General features: G+C 36.0%; 2 protein-coding genes across 7 annotated transcripts in view; both read left to right on the forward strand.

Annotated features, from left to right (window-relative positions):
• LOC110372444 (neuronal calcium sensor 2) overlaps positions 1-6,331 on the forward strand; it is an 84,717-nt gene extending 78,386 nt beyond the window's left edge. For all 3 annotated transcript variants that reach the window (XM_021329167.3, XM_021329166.3, XM_021329168.3), the window contains exons 3-5: positions 256-399; positions 684-812; positions 4,054-6,331. In XM_021329167.3, coding sequence (XP_021184842.1) covers positions 256-399; positions 684-812; positions 4,054-4,230 — 450 coding nt within the window. In that variant the 3' untranslated portion in view covers positions 4,231-6,331. The remainder of the gene's footprint in view (positions 1-255; positions 400-683; positions 813-4,053) is intronic.
• LOC110372443 (neurocalcin homolog) overlaps positions 1-19,401 on the forward strand; it is a 98,260-nt gene extending 78,859 nt beyond the window's left edge. For 2 of the 4 annotated variants that reach the window (XM_064036682.1, XM_021329161.3), the window contains exons 2-6: positions 10,006-10,030; positions 10,433-10,583; positions 11,001-11,119; positions 11,457-11,645; positions 13,000-19,401. In XM_064036682.1, coding sequence (XP_063892752.1) covers positions 10,514-10,583; positions 11,001-11,119; positions 11,457-11,645; positions 13,000-13,194 — 573 coding nt within the window. In that variant the 5' untranslated portion in view covers positions 10,006-10,030; positions 10,433-10,513 and the 3' untranslated portion in view covers positions 13,195-19,401. The remainder of the gene's footprint in view (positions 1-10,005; positions 10,031-10,432; positions 10,584-11,000; positions 11,120-11,456; positions 11,646-12,999) is intronic. The other 2 variants (XM_021329164.3, XM_021329159.3) reach the window with 1 other exon arrangement.
• The last annotated feature ends 239 nt before the right edge of the window (positions 19,402-19,640 follow it).

Here is a 19,640-nt window from a genome sequence, read left to right on the forward strand (position 1 = left end):
GAGCCAAACATGGCGTATTTGTGATTTCTGACAATAATAACACGAATATTTCAATGGAAGTTTAAAGAAAAGCAGAACATTAAGCCCAAATCAATTGAGACTGCTGTTCTGTTCAATAGGTTGACGGATTTTGATAATTGAATCATTCATTTCTAACCTTTGAATTCAACTTTCCTTTTTTGTAAGAAGTTACACAAAACTTTAGGTTTGATTAGCTCTTCCGACTTGACACATAGTTCATTTTTGTCCGTGCAGCAAGACTGCCCCAACGGCAGATTGACGCCCGCCAAGTTCGTCGATATGTACAAGATGTTCTTCCCGTCCGGGAATGCCGTCGAGTTCTGCGACCACGTCTTCCGCACATTCGACATGGACAAGAACGGATATATCGACTTCAAGGTAACATATCTTAGCTAGTTTTAAGACTGCTGGCGTGTACGTGTGTCACACAATAATGCTTGCTGTAATTTTCATTGAAATTATCCTGGCGTTAAACTGAGCAATGCGACTGGCTTGCGCTAAGTCCAACTGTCTCGATCCATTGCGACTGACCAAATGAATATATTGTTTGGCACCTGCAATAGTTAACTTTAAGATGCAATGTGAGATGTAAACAAGAGAGCTACCGTGATCTTGTTTGTGATGGCTCCGACTCGCGTTGTGTATCGTTGAATTTGTTGTAGGAGTTTCTGCAGGCCATCCACGTGACGTCGAGCGGGACGCCCGAGGAGAAGCTCAAGTGGGCATTCCGCATGTACGATGTCGATGGCAACGGTGTCATTGACATCCAGGAGATGACGAAAATCGTGCAGGTTTGTTCTCAACTACACCGCGATCAATACGGAGCGATGCCCTTCCGTCGCCGCAACCACTTGCTGCACGTTAATTATACCCGACCCATCCCAAATAAAAATACACGACGCTATTTGCGACCCGGGGTGATAATTAACAACATCGATACCGAAGGACATTGCAATGTGATCTTAAAAAAACTTGCAGCCATGTTCTCGGAGCATAATACGGATGATTCATAACAACGGCTTAACGTATGTTTAGCAGCATCTATATTTTTATCTCGGAAGAAGTTTTGTTTAGTCTCAGGTGAACATATTTTACAATAATGATTGTACTCGTTTTTGAGCGAAAAGCTTTTAAATAATTCTCGGTAAGTACTCGCTCGATCATTCGTGCATCAGATTTGGCAGAGCACTCACAACAATATTGAAATGGAACAGTGCTCCATCATACACCTTTGTCTCTGTCCAATTTGTGATTTTAAAATTTCATTGTTTTTGTTGGAGTAGTTATCACTACATATGTACATTTCATCGTAACGACTTACACCAAATGATAAGTAGGTACACAGGTGGCTTACTCGCTGACATCGGCGACGTTAGAAGGGTGATTTATTTTAAATGCAGTTAACCTCCATCGACTTAAAAAACTTCATTACTCTTCGCCGTTTATTGATTTAAGAGTTGATAAGCTAATGACCGTAAATAAGTGAAAATACGACGTTATTTTTTTAAATTACAGCGCGCTGTTTATAACTACGAAGGTTTTTTAGGTCAACGAAATTCTAGCTTAATTGTTTCAGCACTCATAACAGTTAAATAAATACGAAGTAGTTAATTTGAACTAACTTATTGTTTTAGCTGGTAAAATATTTCAATTAATATCCGCTCCGCAAACTGGATTTTAAATTAAAACTAGATTGTGCAAAAATGATAAACGAAAAGCTATTAAGGTTTATTTTAGTAAAGTACACAATTTTAATTGATATTTCCCGTTAATAATAGCTATCTAATTCGTTATAATTGGGAGTTTGCTAGCCTGATGTGAATTTCAGTATGCCTGATTTTCGATACAGGTTTAATCCCTACTGTTCTATAAATAGAAATATTATTTCCAGATAGTAGAGAATTGAAATTCACTGCAATTTAAATTAAGCTTCAAGCATATCATAATCAGAATCAGCTTATTTAATAGCTGCCCAATTTTGGCTTTCACATAACGCGTTCATGCCGTCCGCTCTTTAACAAAGGGTAGGTAGGGTAGGTAACAGCCTGAGATAAAATCTCTGAAACTCTGAGAAAGATAAAGGTCTATTTCCGAGACGTGTACTCGTATCTCCGAATGTAGTCGCAAGTTTTATCCGTTCGTGTCAATTGGACGGTACGGTTTTACGGAAACATTTTGAAGAGCGCTCGGCAATGAGAGTCCGAGAGAGCTTCCACATAAATATGTTATCGGAATCACAGGCCAGACGGCAGATCACTAACTCAGTTAACGGCCTTAGGTGTGGCACATTCACACTCGACATTAAGCTACGTACACACTCGATGTTTCATTGTACGCGTAGACGTTACGCCTAGACACGTTTCGAATCGAAAGCTCCGCGAGGGGAGATTCAGCACATGTGCTCAGATTTTACATGCCGATTGTAGGCACTGAACTATCGAGCGCTGTGTACGCGAAACCAACGACGCGTACTGAGAACGATAACGTCTGTACATAGCTTTACAACTGGTAATGTACGTCACACGTCCTGCCAAACACAATATCGCTTTGAGCGCTTGCGACATGAGATCACACGTACGATTATCAGCTTAATGCACTGATTCAATATTGATAGATGCATTCTGATTGACACTATTCTCACCCGGCGCCATCTTGCGCAAATGTCTCTGAGTATTTGTACATTACCTATAACTCTCTACTCTATAGATAACAAGTCTATACAATTAAATTCCTTTGTCCCATAATTGAGCAATTTATTTTATTCAGCCATGAAAGCTTGATCATTTCCAAGCAAAGTACAAACGAACGTTCCTCTATAATAATTTGTATTGATTACAGGCTAGGAAAGCCGTTGATTCTCACAATACTTGTAAATATCTCATAAAGTTCGATCTGTCTGCGTCGTGGGTATGACGTACCTTTATTATATTATTTAGCTCTACGTACTGTGACGTAGCTTTCATTTTTTTAACCTGTGGTTTTTCATACAATTCCGTTGTCTACTTAGTCATTAGTAACCCTTGCTTTATTACGTATTCAAGCATTTTTATTATTCCGTTTTACAAGTTCATACTACAGGGGTTGCGTTCCTTTGGAAAAGTATTGTCATTTAATTTTGATATGCAGTTAGCGTGACCCGACTGATGGAAGAGTCAGTTGTTTTATCAGCTAATGATCATAATTTATTTATTGTGCCTGACAAACATAAGTGGCTATTGGAAATAAATCGCAAGTGGTTAGCTCAAATGACTCTTTCTGCTGCCCCTTTTGATTTCTGTATGAGGGTTCAAATAACTCCAGTCTGTTTTTATTATGCCAGTCCAAAGAGGCCATCCTCGGGACTTTAAGCCGATCGAAAATAAATAGAATCTCCAATATAAATATATCCGCCTAACCAACCACCGATGGAGTGACTTTTCAAAACCGCTAGGAGATTTCCCTATTGAGATTCTGATTGCTAGTTAAAAGCTCGCCTCTTACTGCGGAATTATTGACCAGAGTACTTCAAACACTTCTTTAAACCTCGCCGGGTTTGTTTATTAAGAGTTCTGTTTAATCAAGTAGTGATTCAATTAAAACTGTAAGCGCGTTTGGAACGCTAATTCCTGGAAGCAAGTGAAAGTGGCGTGAAACTTAATTCACTTACTAGTTATTTGGGAGCAGTACAAATAAGCTGGGTTTAGCATACTTAATTACCGATTAAGTCCGGTCGGGGAAGGCAAAACAAATGAAAAGCGGGACATATGTTTGCAGTGAAGTGGCGCGTACGTGACGTCACAACACACTGAACTCGTGGGATAAGCGCAGCTTTGTGCACCGCACTTATCTACCGAAATATTATAACCAACGGACTTATGCTTTATGCGGGTTTGTCTGTTTAGAACAAAAACACCACTACGTTTTTCCAAATGTTCTTTTTATGAAACATTTGCCGAATGTGCTCCGAGAACATGTTTATTTATTTTGTTTTCGGGACTGCATGTGACTGCTGCTTTTAGAGTGTACATATTGTGTTTTTTCCGCCCGTTTCAGGCTATTTATGACATGCTCGGAGCATGCTCTAGTAACCGGCCGGCGGACTCTGCTGAGGAGCGCGCTAAGAACATCTTCGCTAAGATGGATGAGAATAACGACGGCCAACTGACGCAGGACGAGTTCCTTAAGGGCTGTCTGCAGGATGAGGAACTGTCGAAAATGCTGGCGCCTTAAACAGGCAAACAGCTTCTTTTAACCCTACGATCGTTCTCACATACCCACCCTCATTGTATGCCTCACGATAACCCGACGGCGTCGTCTTGTCCACACGGCAGCATTATACAAACAATCGAATTATCTCTATCGATATAGTTTCAGTCAATCATTCGATCATTAACTTACATTCTCACTGTAAATATATTTTCCAAATTAATACTCACCCGCGCTATCAAATAGTTTCTATTCTGTACAAATTTTTTGTATCAAGTAACATTTATTACCGAACATTTTTAACATTTGGAGAAATTTTAATCGTTGCGGTGTAAGTGGAGGTAGTTAAACCGGGTCAGGTTGTATCATCGAGTCGGATCTAACACGGTACGCGGTTCGGTTGTGGTGTTGCCGTCGTGTTGACACGGCGCGACTACGTAGCATGTGTCGGTCACTCACATTGTGTGCGCATCTGCCGCTGCACCATCTGCCGAGCTCGATATGAATCGCAAACCGAGCCACAATGTCGTTCTGTCCGCCGAGTAAACGCTAACAATCTATCGATTGCATCCGCATGTCGGTGTGTGCGCTTCGTTCCACCCAAATCTCGGCTAAAAACAGCCACGGACGAACAATGTATCCTAGCGGCGATTACTCGCCTCGGCTTGAGGTATTTTAAGCCGACGCCCGACGTGCGCTTCACAATCTGCTTTACCACGACACATGTGAATTTTGTCGATTGTAAAAAAAAGTATTGTAAAATTAAGCTATTATTGATGTAACGAAATTGACGTCAATGAATCCTCGATTTAAAAATTGTCCATTCCTATTGATAATTGTATGAATGATAATTTAATGTATGTGGAATATGTCGCTGTCGGATTGTCCACTTCGCTAATAGTATAAGATTGTGTCCGAACCATTCACTTCGTAGACGCTCTATGACTATTCCTATGTGACTCTCGGTCTATCTGGTTCAACGCTATATTCGATCCGATGTCGGATTACTATGATATAATACTGCACAGTATAAATCTTACATTCTAATATTAAGGCAAAATTAGTGTAGCTATGTATGAACAGAATCGGTCAGATTGTAGGCACAGCCGGACCGGTCGCCGGCACTCGACACCACGCACGCGCTGCAATCTGATCTCTTCTGACGGGTTAAGTTCAGTTTACGTAAGTTAACATAACCGTAATATTCTACATGAGTAAACTTTATATTACTATCGTTTCTAGTATCGGTGTTGTTTATTATTGGTGTTATTCGTAAATTCGTCAGGGATCTCCACATCGCCCGGCCGCCCGGGCACTCACGCTTTTTAATCCCAATATTGTTTAAACGCTTTCGTATACTCTCTATTCGTGATACTATCTGTTACTTCGCGTCGTAATAAATTACTTACCTACTATTTATACTATTTATTGGAGTATTTGTATGTATCTCCCGATGATTTTCCACTACTGTGCCTTCTAGTTCCCCTTTGTAAATAGTTTACCGATTCAGCATTATTTATTTCATCTACCAGCTAAGTTTATTGGTTGTCAACTTTGCCAAAGGCCGTATTCCCTACCTATAACTTAACCAAATTGTAGTGTGCCCTAGTCCCAATTTCGTATTATAGTTAATTTAAGCATATTTATTAAATTTCGCAGTCTGCACAATAGGCACTGGCCGCACATAGTCGAAAGGGTCGCGATATTATTAATTAATTCATGTTAATGTTAAGCTATGTTCTATTAGTTTTCAGTGCACAAATATAATGTAAACATACGTACAAGTAAAGATGGCAGAGCGGAATTAACGCACAATTAAATAGTCACGAAAAACGCATAAAACTGTTGGCTCGAGTCAGAAATATGTCATCATACACTGTTCTCCATCGTTAGTCTAACAGTTATATCCCATCAAATCAGATGACATCTTGAAGACGGTATTTTGCTTCACTTAGGGTGACAAAATTTTACAACAACTAAATTCATTAACATCGACAACATTTGATACCACATCGTCACCACATAAATGGCCTCCGCATATAACAACTCCTGTGAAGCTACTGCAATAACCAATATCTAATTGCAATTATTTTTATAATACCGTCTCATTTTTTGCAAAAAACAACATTCAAAAACGCAAAAAGTGTTAGTATGCCTACTACACCCACACATCTGTAACGATGAACAGTGCGAGGCCAATAATGTTTCCATAATCAATTCATTACAGTGAATAATTTCCATAGTCAAATGCACTGATAGCTAAACATCCTGTACAACAATTTATTGTTTAAACATTCCATACGTTACGCACTACACCATAGTCATTTAAGTGTTTATTTAATTTTTAGACAACTATTATTTCATAATATATAATTATCTTCATTTCATATGTATAATTCTAATGTTTTACATGAATTTGTTGTGTATAAAGGTAATTTAATTTATAATTCATTTACTATATAAAATGTATTTATATTTGTTTAGTTAGTATCCGTCCGACGATAATTACCGGATATAACATTGCGATAGGAATTCATTCTCCTGTTGCCATGACAACCACATTAGTAGAACAGTGTACACGATCATAAATCGACTGAATTTAATATTAACATAGAAGAGGGAACAAAATTTTCACATCTTGGACCTGAACGTAGCTTCGCAGACAGGGTGTTGTGTGACATATCAGAAAAAGGATTTTCGATTGGAAATATTAAAAGTAAAGTAAATAACATTTAATTTAAAAACATAACCATTTCTTAGAAATTTCGCCCTAGGCGACAAAAATATATTGTCTCACTAACAAGCAGAGTTACGGCTTCCTACAATGCCAGTGTACATATCTCAAACATAACGAAAGTTTAATTAAACTTCATAAAATTTTGTCAATTAAATTGTCATAATGTTTATAATTTTTTATTGTGAAAGTTTTTGAGGACGCGACCCAGGCCTACGAGTCAGTTGCTACTGATCTTAAAGTTACGGTTAGTTAGGCATTGCCACTCGGCAGTCTTCGTACTCTCCTCTCGCCCGACCTTCCATCCAACTCTACTGGACTCGTTCACTTCACTTCAAGTCAACGCTTTTTGTATGCACTTTGACCGCACCACTTCTAGTAACTTTTATCATAGATTAAAATCTCAATTATAGAGTCGTAATATCAATGTGGATTACATTCGCTTGGACGTTCAGTTGTTATCGTGCCATGTATTTATGTTCATTGTATTTAAAATCTAGGGCGGAAATTGGCAACAAAAAGTGATGTAAACATCTTAGTGAGGGCGCCACTGGCTGCTTGCTGTTAGGTTTAAATTCTTAGTGAGACGTTCGTTCTCTGAGCATTATCGCCCATTTTTATACTTAAATATTGGTTAGGACATAAGTCAATACTTTGGTCTCATGAAATCTCAAACTGTAACGAAGGGACTACTCTGTTCATCGGGCGTGGCATTTTACATTATTAACCTATAAATTAACTTGTGATTTTATAGTAAGCTGAAATTACAATGAATGAATGTTAATTAGGAATCATTTAGCCTATTTTTATTCGTTTTATATAATAATTAATAAGGTAATTAAAATGTTGTAAACATTAATATTCCTGTGTGTACTTATGTTTCATGACACGTCTAGTTTGCTGAACAACGCAACCTTTTTTAAAAAAAAAAGCATTTCTCATTTGGTATTTTGGTCAAAAGTATTTTAAAATTGTTTAAATTTACTAACAGAGTAGTTACCTTTTATTTAATTTTATTATTTGTAAACGTACGTTATATATTACAAGTAGATTGTAACACATAGAATATAATTTAAGATATTATTGTAACTAGCTGCGATAGACGCACAAATTTTGATTTTATTAATTTCTAAAAAGCAGGTTGTTAGATTCAATATAATTGAATTAAGTTTGTATAACATCAGTGAGATGAATATGTTTTAGGGTTCTGTTGTATATTGTCTTGACAAAACTGTACCTAAGCGGTGTCGACACGCGTACTTTACGTGAAGTACATACTTTGTTACCCAAAGTATTCGACAGAGGTCGCTGGAAACATCGATAACTTCACATTCGATCAATCGCAAGTACAATAGACACTCATTGTGTGGACCCCGCTTTACTTCATCAAGTCTGAGTAAAGTATTTGCAGTCCAATCACGTGGTTATTTTGATTACTATGTAAAATCGCTTCAGAACAAATTATTAGAATCATTCAGCACTTGTAATAGATGAAAGTATCCACAATATGTCCCATTAATATATGTTGTATTTCTAAGAATACATAATATTTTTAATGAATTCACATTAAGCATTCAGTACCTATTAAAACTGAAAAAAATAAATAGTTCATACTTATTTGTCTCATTATTATAGTGTGCACGACATCGTAGTTTTAATTAAATTAATATTATATTTAATAGTTAATAATCAAAATCATGTAGTCAGTTTGTTCTATCTCTTTACGCTAGGTGGGTATACGATCAAATTATTCTTCAATAAAATTAAAAAAACGAACTTAGTTCTCAATCACCCCGAATTTTGATTTCGTTTTGTTTTTATTTTTTGAAGGTTTGCAAAGTTAGCAAAATACGCATCTATTATGAAAGGGAACTATTTGACGTCCAAAACAAGAATTCAAGACAGCTTATATATTTTGATCTCTATTCCCATCACTATAAGGTTTGAAATATAAAAACTATGTCAGCCTAATTTTGGACGTCAAAAACATTCTTTTTCATAATGGGTTGCTAAAAGACGGAGGCTGAACAACTAAAACACTGAATTTTTTCACCCATTTCTGCCAACACCATCCATATATGCATTTTGCAGTTATCAACAGGAAAAAAGTACCTTGCTAATCATAAACTGAAAAAAAAAAAAACACCATGACACACTAATCACACTAACATCCCAGTACAGAATTACACTGTAAAATTCTAGAGAGAGATGGACCTATACAGAAATGTATTATCCTCTTTTCACGAAGGAATCTGCATTATAACCAAAATGGTCTATACAGTTAATTACAGGTCTAAATTATCGATTTATCAGCCTAATGATTTCTCACTAATACCATACAAAATTGCAAGTCATCCCCTACAAGGCCTGTATGAAGGCATTTCACACAAACTATACTACATTTCTGAGAATTACCCCCGAAATAATTGCCTACATTTAATCGAAGATATTGATTGCATTTCTCCTAGAAATGACGTGGGCGGAGTAACACTAGCACCGCCCACAACCAATCAGAAAATTCCATTTTATATATAAAAAAGGATTTATGCACACAAATATTATGTAGTGCTGAAAATATTACGTTTAATCACAGGTAATCCATATAAAGTAAAAATGTTGCAAATGGATCAAACGCAGTGAATTAATACGCCTCCAATATTCCCATTACGTGGAAATGGAAATGTATTTTATAATCTAGGATTTATTTGGCTAGGTACATAATGTAACCCCCTTTACACACCCTGTATATCCATCTCTCTCATAACGACCCACCTATGTGTACATAATAATTACATAATAAGCGATGCATATGTGTGTACCGTACACACACACATAGATACATAAGCCTTTAATATCAGTGGTATTTAATTCCAATATTGGTACTTCTAGGAAATATTCGAAACGTAGAATGAAATTTTCAATTTTACTCACAGATATTCGAAGCTTCCCAATAATGCTAGCTACATGATTTTGAGTAATAAATAAACTATGTCGTGCACATTATTGGCATTTTTTTCTTTTTTTATTTATTGCTTTTTATTTTTGAACTTTTGCTCCGAATAAAGAGCGTTTTTCGAAGACTGCGACAAGGTCAGATTTTTCTCTATAACTTTGTAGAATTTATTTGCAAACGTTATTGATTTGATTCATCAGAATAATTAAAATCCAATAAATACAATACAACTTTTTTGTGTTCAAGTAATTAAGTAGTAACTTACAGTCATTAAAAGTTCGTAATAACGTTTGTAAATAAGCTTAATTAGTTGTAGATTTACAAATTTGAATTATTTCATTTCAGTTGTAAGAAAACTGCTTCAAGTTACTAATATGATAATTTCTGGTTTCACTATATCTAAAAATGAACTCTGCCGATTTGGTTTAAAATATAAGTTGCAGTATATTTTTTAGAGGAAAGCAGTTTTTTTGCAACACAATACAAAAGTGACATTATTTTGAATTTTCAGCATTTACTACATAATTATTATGTTTTAGGGCACAAGATTTGATTAACTAAAAGCAAGCAGGTTGTGTAATATTTTAACGTCCTTTCCAAAATATAAGCAGACAACAAAAATGGGCAAACAAAATAGTAAATTAAAGCCAGAAGTCCTGGAGGACTTGAAGCAGAATACTGAGTTTTCAGGTATCTTATACATTACTTACTGACTTATAATAAAAATATAATCTTCTTACTCCCTCAGGAAAAAAACTGTCTACGATATACTTACGAGTTTGACACTTCTCTATGAGACCAACTTTTTGAAACCTTGCAACTAGTTTGACGTTTTATAAAAGCCTGCTAAGGCCTACTTGGAATAAAAACATTTGACTTTGTCTGAAAAATCGGTGGATTGTCCTTCTTTTAACTATTCAGAAATCTTTACTTGGAGTTTGAAATCACCCACCCAACTACTTTGAGCAAGTACCTTGACTGACGCTCGTTCCTTCTCTGTATGAGAAGAGGCCTGTGCCTTGGATTGGGACTGTAAAAAGGCTGATCGTGATTAACACGTTTTTAGGAAAAGTTGATAACTTACATGTTTCAATTACAACATTCCAGACGCGGAGATACAAGAATGGTACAAAGGTTTTCTAAAGGATTGCCCCAGTGGACATTTGTCTGTAGAAGAATTTAAGAAAATATATGGGAACTTTTTCCCGTATGGCGACGCTAGTAAGGTACGCATAATCCTTTTAAATGTCATAAAGAAAGAAATAAAAGATAGAAAATTACTTCTGTAATTGAATTGCAATTTCACAAATAGTTAAGTCTTATGGCCAGTTTTATCGGTTACTGATCTGTCAGGAATTCATCTAAAGATAAACTATAACTTTTGGTTTCACAAGTTCCGAAGGACAATATCTAGCAGAAATTGTAAGCACCTTACACATAACGAGCATCAACTCGGAAAGCTAACTGACATTTTATCGGTTACCAGTGATAACAGGCCTTACATTTTTTCATCATCATGAGACTTTTTAAAACAGAATTACATAACCAACCTTTTTTCCTCAGTTTGCGGAACACGTGTTCCGGACTTTCGACGCGAACGGCGACGGCACGATAGACTTTCGGGAGTTCTTGTGCGCGCTGAGCGTGACGTCACGCGGCAAGCTCGAGCAGAAGCTCAAGTGGGCCTTCTCGATGTACGACCTGGACGGCAACGGGTACATCTCGAGGCAGGAGATGCTCGAAATTGTCACTGTTAGTAGAATTTTCTAGAATACTAGCTTCTGCCAGCCGTTTCACCCCTTGTGAATCTCTGCACGAACCCGGAAAAAAAGTAGCCTATAGCCTTCCTGGATAAAATAATTAACCCGCATCACTTGGGAAACTGCGGGAACCTGGATAAAAAGTAGCCTATAGCCTTCCTGGATAAAAGAATTTTTCAAAAACGACCAGTATTTCCTAAGATTTTCACGTTCAAACAAACAAACTCTTCAGCTTTATAACATTAGTATAGATTCCAGGTGACAGCCTTTTTTTAGTTGATGAGCGACTGAAATCTATGTTTTGGAAGCCAAGATAAACTGAAGGTTACAGCTGTCATTTGATCATGCTTGGCATTCTACTAAAGTCTTAAAAGTTAGACAACCAGTCTTACCAAGGGGTTGAACAGGTAACTGGGTTGTGGATGTCAGATAGGCAGTCGCGCTATGTAAGAACAGTGGTGTTCTCAGCTGCGCCCGGTTAGACTGGAAGCCGACTTGAACATAGTTGGGAAAAGTTTAGGCAGATGAGATGATCCCTCTCAGTTTCTCGCAGTGGGCGCAGCGGGAACTGTCTGTTTCTGAGCCTTTACTGGCGCTTCTCATAACTAGATTACCCGTACATCTTCTAAAGAATTTAATCAATGCAATAAACTACATAATATTGTAGCTATATCACCACAATTCCCAGTCTGTGCTACAAGGATGTATTAATTACAACCCGCCTCCAAAGACCAGTGGGCGTCCCCTCCCTTTGACAATTTGCTCTCTCATTTAATATCCTCCGTCACAGCTTAATTAAACATTTTTTATAATCAAACGAGCTAATATTATTTCCTGGAAATATAAACTATCTCAAAGCTAATAGAGTTAATAAACTATGTGGGCAAACATTGCAGGGTAAATAAGGTTTAATATATTGCTTGCTAGTTCATAACCGTAAACAGCTCATAATAAGGTAAATAAAATTAGTATTACCAAGAATTTCATAAAGGCAGACTCTGTATTTAAATAAGAAATTATGGACAGTTTAATTACATACACGTGTTGTGCTGGACATAGGAAGGCTTTATTTATACTGTACGTAAAATACGAGTTATAATGCAGCTTTAACTTTTCATTTTTAAGAATAAAACTACTAGTATACCAGTGCCTACTAATCGATTGGTGCTCTTCGGGTTTCAAGAACTAATTCTTTTAAGTACTCTTGAGTGTTAACTTTTTCCAATATTTTATTTTTAGTCTACTTCTTAGTGTTCAATGAATTACTTTTTGTTAGTAAAATTTTATATTGTGGTTTTATTTATTTGTTTCTATAACTACTAATTCCTCTGTTTGTCAAATTTCAGGCCATATACAAAATGGTGGGGTCTGTAATGAAGATGCCCGAGGATGAGTCGACGCCCGAGAAGCGGACCGACAAAATATTTCGACAAATGGACAGAAACAAAGACGGAAAACTCTCTCTAGAAGAGTTCATAGAGGGCGCCAAGAGCGACCCGTCTATCGTACGACTGTTGCAATGCGACCCCCAGTCTCAGTGAACGTTAGTACTCAAGTACCACTCAGTTTAGCCACACTTATATAAAACTGTTGTATAATATCACCCTTATTACAATGCTTGTAAGAGCTAGTGCGCAAAGTAACGCGTCGTAACACATTCGATCAGTTTGTTGTCCTGTTGCTTGGCTGTTTGCTACATTTCCCACAATTATTACTCACTTACATGTAATAAGGTTATAAGGGTTTGTAAAAGTTTAAATAGTTTATGCTCTGTGCTTCTTGTTCACAAATACTTGCAATATATGGTTACGTTAGTTCTATGCTATAGAGGCGAGATGGGAAGGTATAAGAAACGCAGTTCCGACTGCTCGACTACACCAAGAAATGGTTGTGACGAGATTCTACAGATAGTATGGTTACACAAATCTAATGTTCATATTTACAGTAAGCGAACAGTAGAAACGTAGTACAAACATTAGTATAAAATAGTTGAAATAAATTATATTATTTATACAGCATCACTTAAAGAGGAATAGATGCTATTTACAAGATACGAAATAACGGAAACGCAGCAATAATTCCAAAGATAGAGTATTTACGGTTAGATAGGTCTATGGAGAAAACATGAATATTTTGATAATAATATGAAGTTAGACTAACGGAATCTTGTCTTCTATATATCTGTAAGTTCTTTAACGAAACGAAAACACCAAAAGACAAATACATTTATAAAAGACAGACAGACAAAGTTATTCGTTGACCTAGATGGAATTCGACTTGTGTAAAAACTTCCCGAGTAACAACCAAACAGCAGGACAAAATGTGCGACTGTAATGTGTATAGTGTTCAAAGATTTTTCCCATTAATACTAGTTAGGTTAAATACACATTCTGTGCCCACAAACGTTTTGCGGCTTGTCGAATAAGCGGGCTCGCGAGTGCTCGCTAGTGCTCATGCTTAAAGACATTCATGTTATGCCGATACATTCTATTTACAATATATCTGCAGTCGTCAAATCGCATATTTATGCCCCTTGAACAATTGTGCATCTCTTAACTTCGTATCCCAGTATCATTGATTGCACAATTCTACATATAATCGATATACTTAAGCATATATCGATTTGTTAATATTGCATGTGCATAACTCACTTGCCCGCTTATATCGCATCTAAATTTTTATCCAATTAGGTATCTCCCTATATTATCGAAATAATAATTTATTATATCTACAAATATTGAATGTTCCAGCAATCAATACATTGGTGTAATATGAGATTTTCGGAATTTCTAGATCTTAATGATTCAATTTAACTTTTAATGCAATCATTTACCGTATATTTAAAATTATAAGTGTGTCTTGCTATACATCTGATAAACGATATTCTAAAGTCTTATTTGACAGTTAAATTAACCGTAACTGGTGAAATATGCTGTAGATTACTGATATATATTTGTTTAAATTAATTTAACGATGTTAATGCCTTGCCTTGAGAACTGTGAGCGTAGCTGCGTGTGACCTGCTGAAATAATAATATATGTAATATTGTTACTTACTAGGCAGACTATTAACGAACATGACAATTAGACGATTCTAGTGTATTTGCTTCGTGCAGATATTATGAGATTATTCGATAGGTCTAGTGCAGATCACACGTGGCTACATAACATTCGGGCACTAGGCAGTACATACGGCTGTCTTCTCACTGCTAGGGACAACAACACCATTGAACGAACTCGATGGATTCATCGGTAAAGTCGACTGACGATATGAGAACACATACTGAGTTCACGATACCTACATTACAACGCAATAACGACACAAATCACATTAGTTATATGTTGATCTAAGTGTGTGTTCTCATGTTCGCACCATATGCCTTAATATTCTAAATACATCCCGAAACATAGGCAAACTCTAGCAATGAGAAGACACCGTCTTATAGCACAATTTAGGAAGACATGTACGCAACAAACGACACATACAAATACGATAATATACAGTTAATATTAATTTATATTATAATGAATATTCATGCTGATTTATTCGCGTAGCTGATATTATTAAGGTTTAGTTTTAATGAATGATGAAAATTTTATGAATTCATTATAATTGTCCCGAGTCAGCCTAAGTATTATTATTCAATTATTACGTTGCAAAATGATTTGTAAGGGTTTTTTAATATGATTAGTATGATATGAAATGTAACAATTGACAGTAGTTAGATCGAGTGTTTCACACTGGACTCGATTCGACCTTCAACCGGCTTTAGGGCGGCCGAAGAGGGACCACCACGTTACACTGGTCGGAGTCACACGCTACCACAACATGTTTACATTATAATATAGTATTTGTGTATTCTATACAAAAGGTCTATGAAGGTATTGTGGCAAGACTGCTATTAATTGTTATGATATATAATAGATATATTGAGTAGAAGCCCCTCGTTACCCGTGGTCTTTCTGCGAAGCCCTGAACCCATCCTGAGGTCGCGAGACGACGGCCGCTGCGAACCCGCCTTTATGTTAAATGTTGTATAAATGTCGTAGTTTACGTGATTTTTAGTATAGACTTTTCTAAAGCAATAAAACAGACTGAATTTATTAATGAATATTTAGTCCGCGCAACTTTAGTCATTCGTTTGACGCTTGAAGCAAACCATTGTGATAACATGTGACGCTCTCGTTCAGTTCGACGCGTGTCTTTACTTACTGAATATGATTGTGTAACCCCGTCTTCCAGACAGACTTCTTGCTACTTAGTCGTGTGTGAACTCGCAGCGGCCGCCACCGTCAGTCTGAAAGATGCCCAGCATTCAAACAATATTGGCATACAACCAATTGGTAGTAATCGAATCTTATATTATAATAGGTTACATATATAAAATACATTTTAGTATATTTATTTATTCAAAATATTTATCACAATACAGTGTTTATATACAGTTGAAGAATATCGAATAGATTAGCGCTTGTTCTCACCCCCGTACCACGTTAGTTGACATGATCTTATGGATTATACACAATTTGTTATAATGTCATTCATTATATGTAGTTTTTATAACACATAAACATACGTTCGAATAACCAATGAGTATTAACGACGCCCATAATCTCAATACGAATATCAAATTAATGAATATATCTTCAGTAAGTGTATCATTATGTTTGTTATAACAACTACATACCTAGGTATAGTAAGTTAGTTACACAATACACAATGTATAGTATTTCTTTTATAATTTTATAATATGTTTTTGCAGTGTATCGCCATTTGACTAACGCACTCTTGTGGCTGTATTATTTGTTTTCTCTAAACTAATTGACTAACATTAATGTTCTAAGCACGCTTTTTTATTTATTTACTAGTAGCTTTACATAGATATGTAATGGACAAATTCTCGTTTTATATAACGAACATGATTTGAGCGACATTTTATTTTGCTTGTAGCTAGCTAGTTCATTGAACGGAATATCGAATCAAATGCACAATGATTTTGTTTTCGCACAACACTACGATGTAATATTGTTTATTAACAATGTGTATTTATTGTGGAATTGATGGTCTATTGGCTGAGTATTCAAGTTGTCGTACCTTCACGTAATCTCACCCGCCAGTGCTTATGACTATATATTTATATACCGCATACTATATATCGTTGAGCAGTTGCAGACCGACAGTTGCACCAAAACGTCTTCTTATATAATATATTCAATAGCGTCTCAAACTTTACAAATACATATATTATGATGTCGTGAAAATTTTATATTCTCAGTAATTTTACATATCTGTTATATAAAATCGATGTTCTATTAAGTGTCGTAGTATAAAATTCCGTAAAATATAAATATCTAACCTCAGGACAAATATAAAAATGAAAAGAAAATAATATTTTTAATATATCATTTTTTGATTGTGTACAGATTATTAGGTGTTCGGTCGAATTTTATAACTGTGTCATTTTTGGTAATAAGATAATTAAATTCTAAACATGAACGGTATGTACATCATCCTAAATGAAGCCTTTTATTCTAAGTGTTTAAAGTGGAATTAACGTTGTATTTTGAATTAGAATTAGCAAGTAGATGTTTATAAGAGTTATTTATAATATTCCTTACTTCTCTATGCAGACACCAAACGTTTCTATGCATTTTTCTCAGTGTTTCTATTCTATATATTTCCTGACTGTGCAGTTGATTCTATAATCAGTTTCATGTATTCAGTCTGACATTGCTTTAATATAGCAGTGAGGTGATTTGCTGCACATAGTTGCGAACTTAGCACAAGCTCCCATATTCACCAAAACGGGATGCTGTAAGTTAACAAAAGATCACAATGACGTACGGAGTGGCAACAACGCACGCTCCTACACTAGACGAAGCGGCAACGTCGCATGCTGACATCACGAACGATCTTATAATGTCAAGTGAAAGATATTAGTCTGTAAAACTCGAGTCTCAATACGCGTATCACAAAGCATTATGTGAGCGAATCACCTGCGAACGTCACCTTAGATAGATAGGTTATATATACCCAATATTAGATAGGGTTCTGTTCAAACGCTATATGCTCCGCGACTAGTCATTATAGCTGATTTTTCTGAATTCCACAGACGATTATTTTACTGTCTTCCAGTATTTTAAGCAGTAGACGACTGACTGCGGGTAGATGTACTTGTATTAAATCGTTTAGTTCAGGTTTTATTCCTGATAGTTGAAGAACAGACGGTTGGGCACCGCGCTCTCTAGTTTATTGCTAGCATTAAATGGGTGCTAATTTATACATACATACGATCTACAGCTTTGAAACAATTTTTTTTAGTTTACTTTAGCGGCGCTATAGCGGGGTTATGTATAATAAAGTTACAATTTCTTCCTAATATCTAATTAGATACGTTTACGCTCTTCCTCGAATATGCTTATCGCCTTTGAGTTGTCCACTCTATATGTAATATCACATGTAATCTATGGTGCATAAAATGTCCTCTGAGATTAAAGGATTGTTATGATATGTGTGGCGATAGTTTAGTTGTGAGATAAACATTACCGGTATTATTCGCTGTTCAAGATGCGTCAGTGTTTCCCGACTCTTTCCGATAGCTTCCGCACTCCCTTCCTCGTCTATGTTTTACTCTCGTCCACCTAAACTACGTGTTACACCAAGACAGTTAACTAATAAACAAGTATAAAGTCAGAGTGATGACAACATCGGTACACTCAATACTTACAATGTTTCCCACTGTTTCCAATCTTGCACTAAACTAAAGCTACGATTATAAATATTTTACTTTTTTGTAAGTATCAATAACTAATACCTACTGTGTTTAGCATATATGAATGAAGTTATTATTTAATACGTAATAATGTATTGTAACTTAGAGATTATAACTATTATGTATATCCAGGGTGCTATTGACTCGAGATGAGCGCTGGGCCGGCAATCGATGTAACACAATCCTTCACTTGTGAATTGAAGATAAAATTCACCATCTAAAATGCTTATAAATTAAATAAGCATAGCTCGATTGCCCCATTCGGATGGTGGATTGTAAGAACCTGAGAGAGCACCAAAAATATTAATGCTATCAAAATCCCACCGTGGGAGTGAGTGAGACAAATCTCCTTTTCGCAACAAAACTATATGAGCATTAATAATTTTGGTGCTGATTTCAATCTCAGTACAGCAGTCGATAAGCCGAGCTCAGCCCGTGACACCCAGGCACGGGATGTTTCGTGCAAACCACTCGATTTGCTTCAAGGACCAAAACGTACAAGAGGCGTAGTACCTAAGAAACGGACGGTACCTTGACAGTCGGCGTATGTCCGGCAAATAATTCGTAGGTGTATAATCACATAAATTATTGACTACCTATAATTGTTGTGCATTACATATCAAATTGCTTGAAACAACATGTTCTCGGTGTTGGGTATTTCACTTTGACACATGTCGGCTTTCCAATTGTGATCAGCATTTGAATTTAACACATAGAACATAATAGCACCCTGCTCTAAGATTGTACCGTCTCGTTCGACAGACAGTTGAACGTAACGTCAAACTTTATGAATTCGGCTCTAATGCAAACATGCTTGTAAACTTAAACAAAAACATTTTGTCTTGGCAATTCATTGTTCTGTGTAGTCAATTTGTGATTCCTACCATCATTTTCTTTAAAATTGTCCTTCTAGTTCTGATACTCTGTTTTAGACTAAAATTATTATATCTATTTATTAAATCTTTCTCCTCTCAAATGACGTTTCATTTTCAACCTTATAGAAATCTTAACCTTATTGCCTAATATATAGCTGTCTATTGTTATAAATATTCTACTTATAACATATAATGTAATCCTGTTTGGTATTCAAATAAAATAATTTATTATGTATCATTGAATTCATTTTCTTAGAAATCCAAATTTAAAGACACCTGAATCATTGTTAGTTAAAACGCTGCGGCCTATCACAGTGCCTAATTAATAAAATAAGCCCAA

Source organism: Helicoverpa armigera, chromosome 1 (genome assembly GCF_030705265.1).
Source record: "Helicoverpa armigera isolate CAAS_96S chromosome 1, ASM3070526v1, whole genome shotgun sequence".
NCBI lineage: Eukaryota > Metazoa > Arthropoda > Insecta > Lepidoptera > Noctuidae > Helicoverpa > Helicoverpa armigera.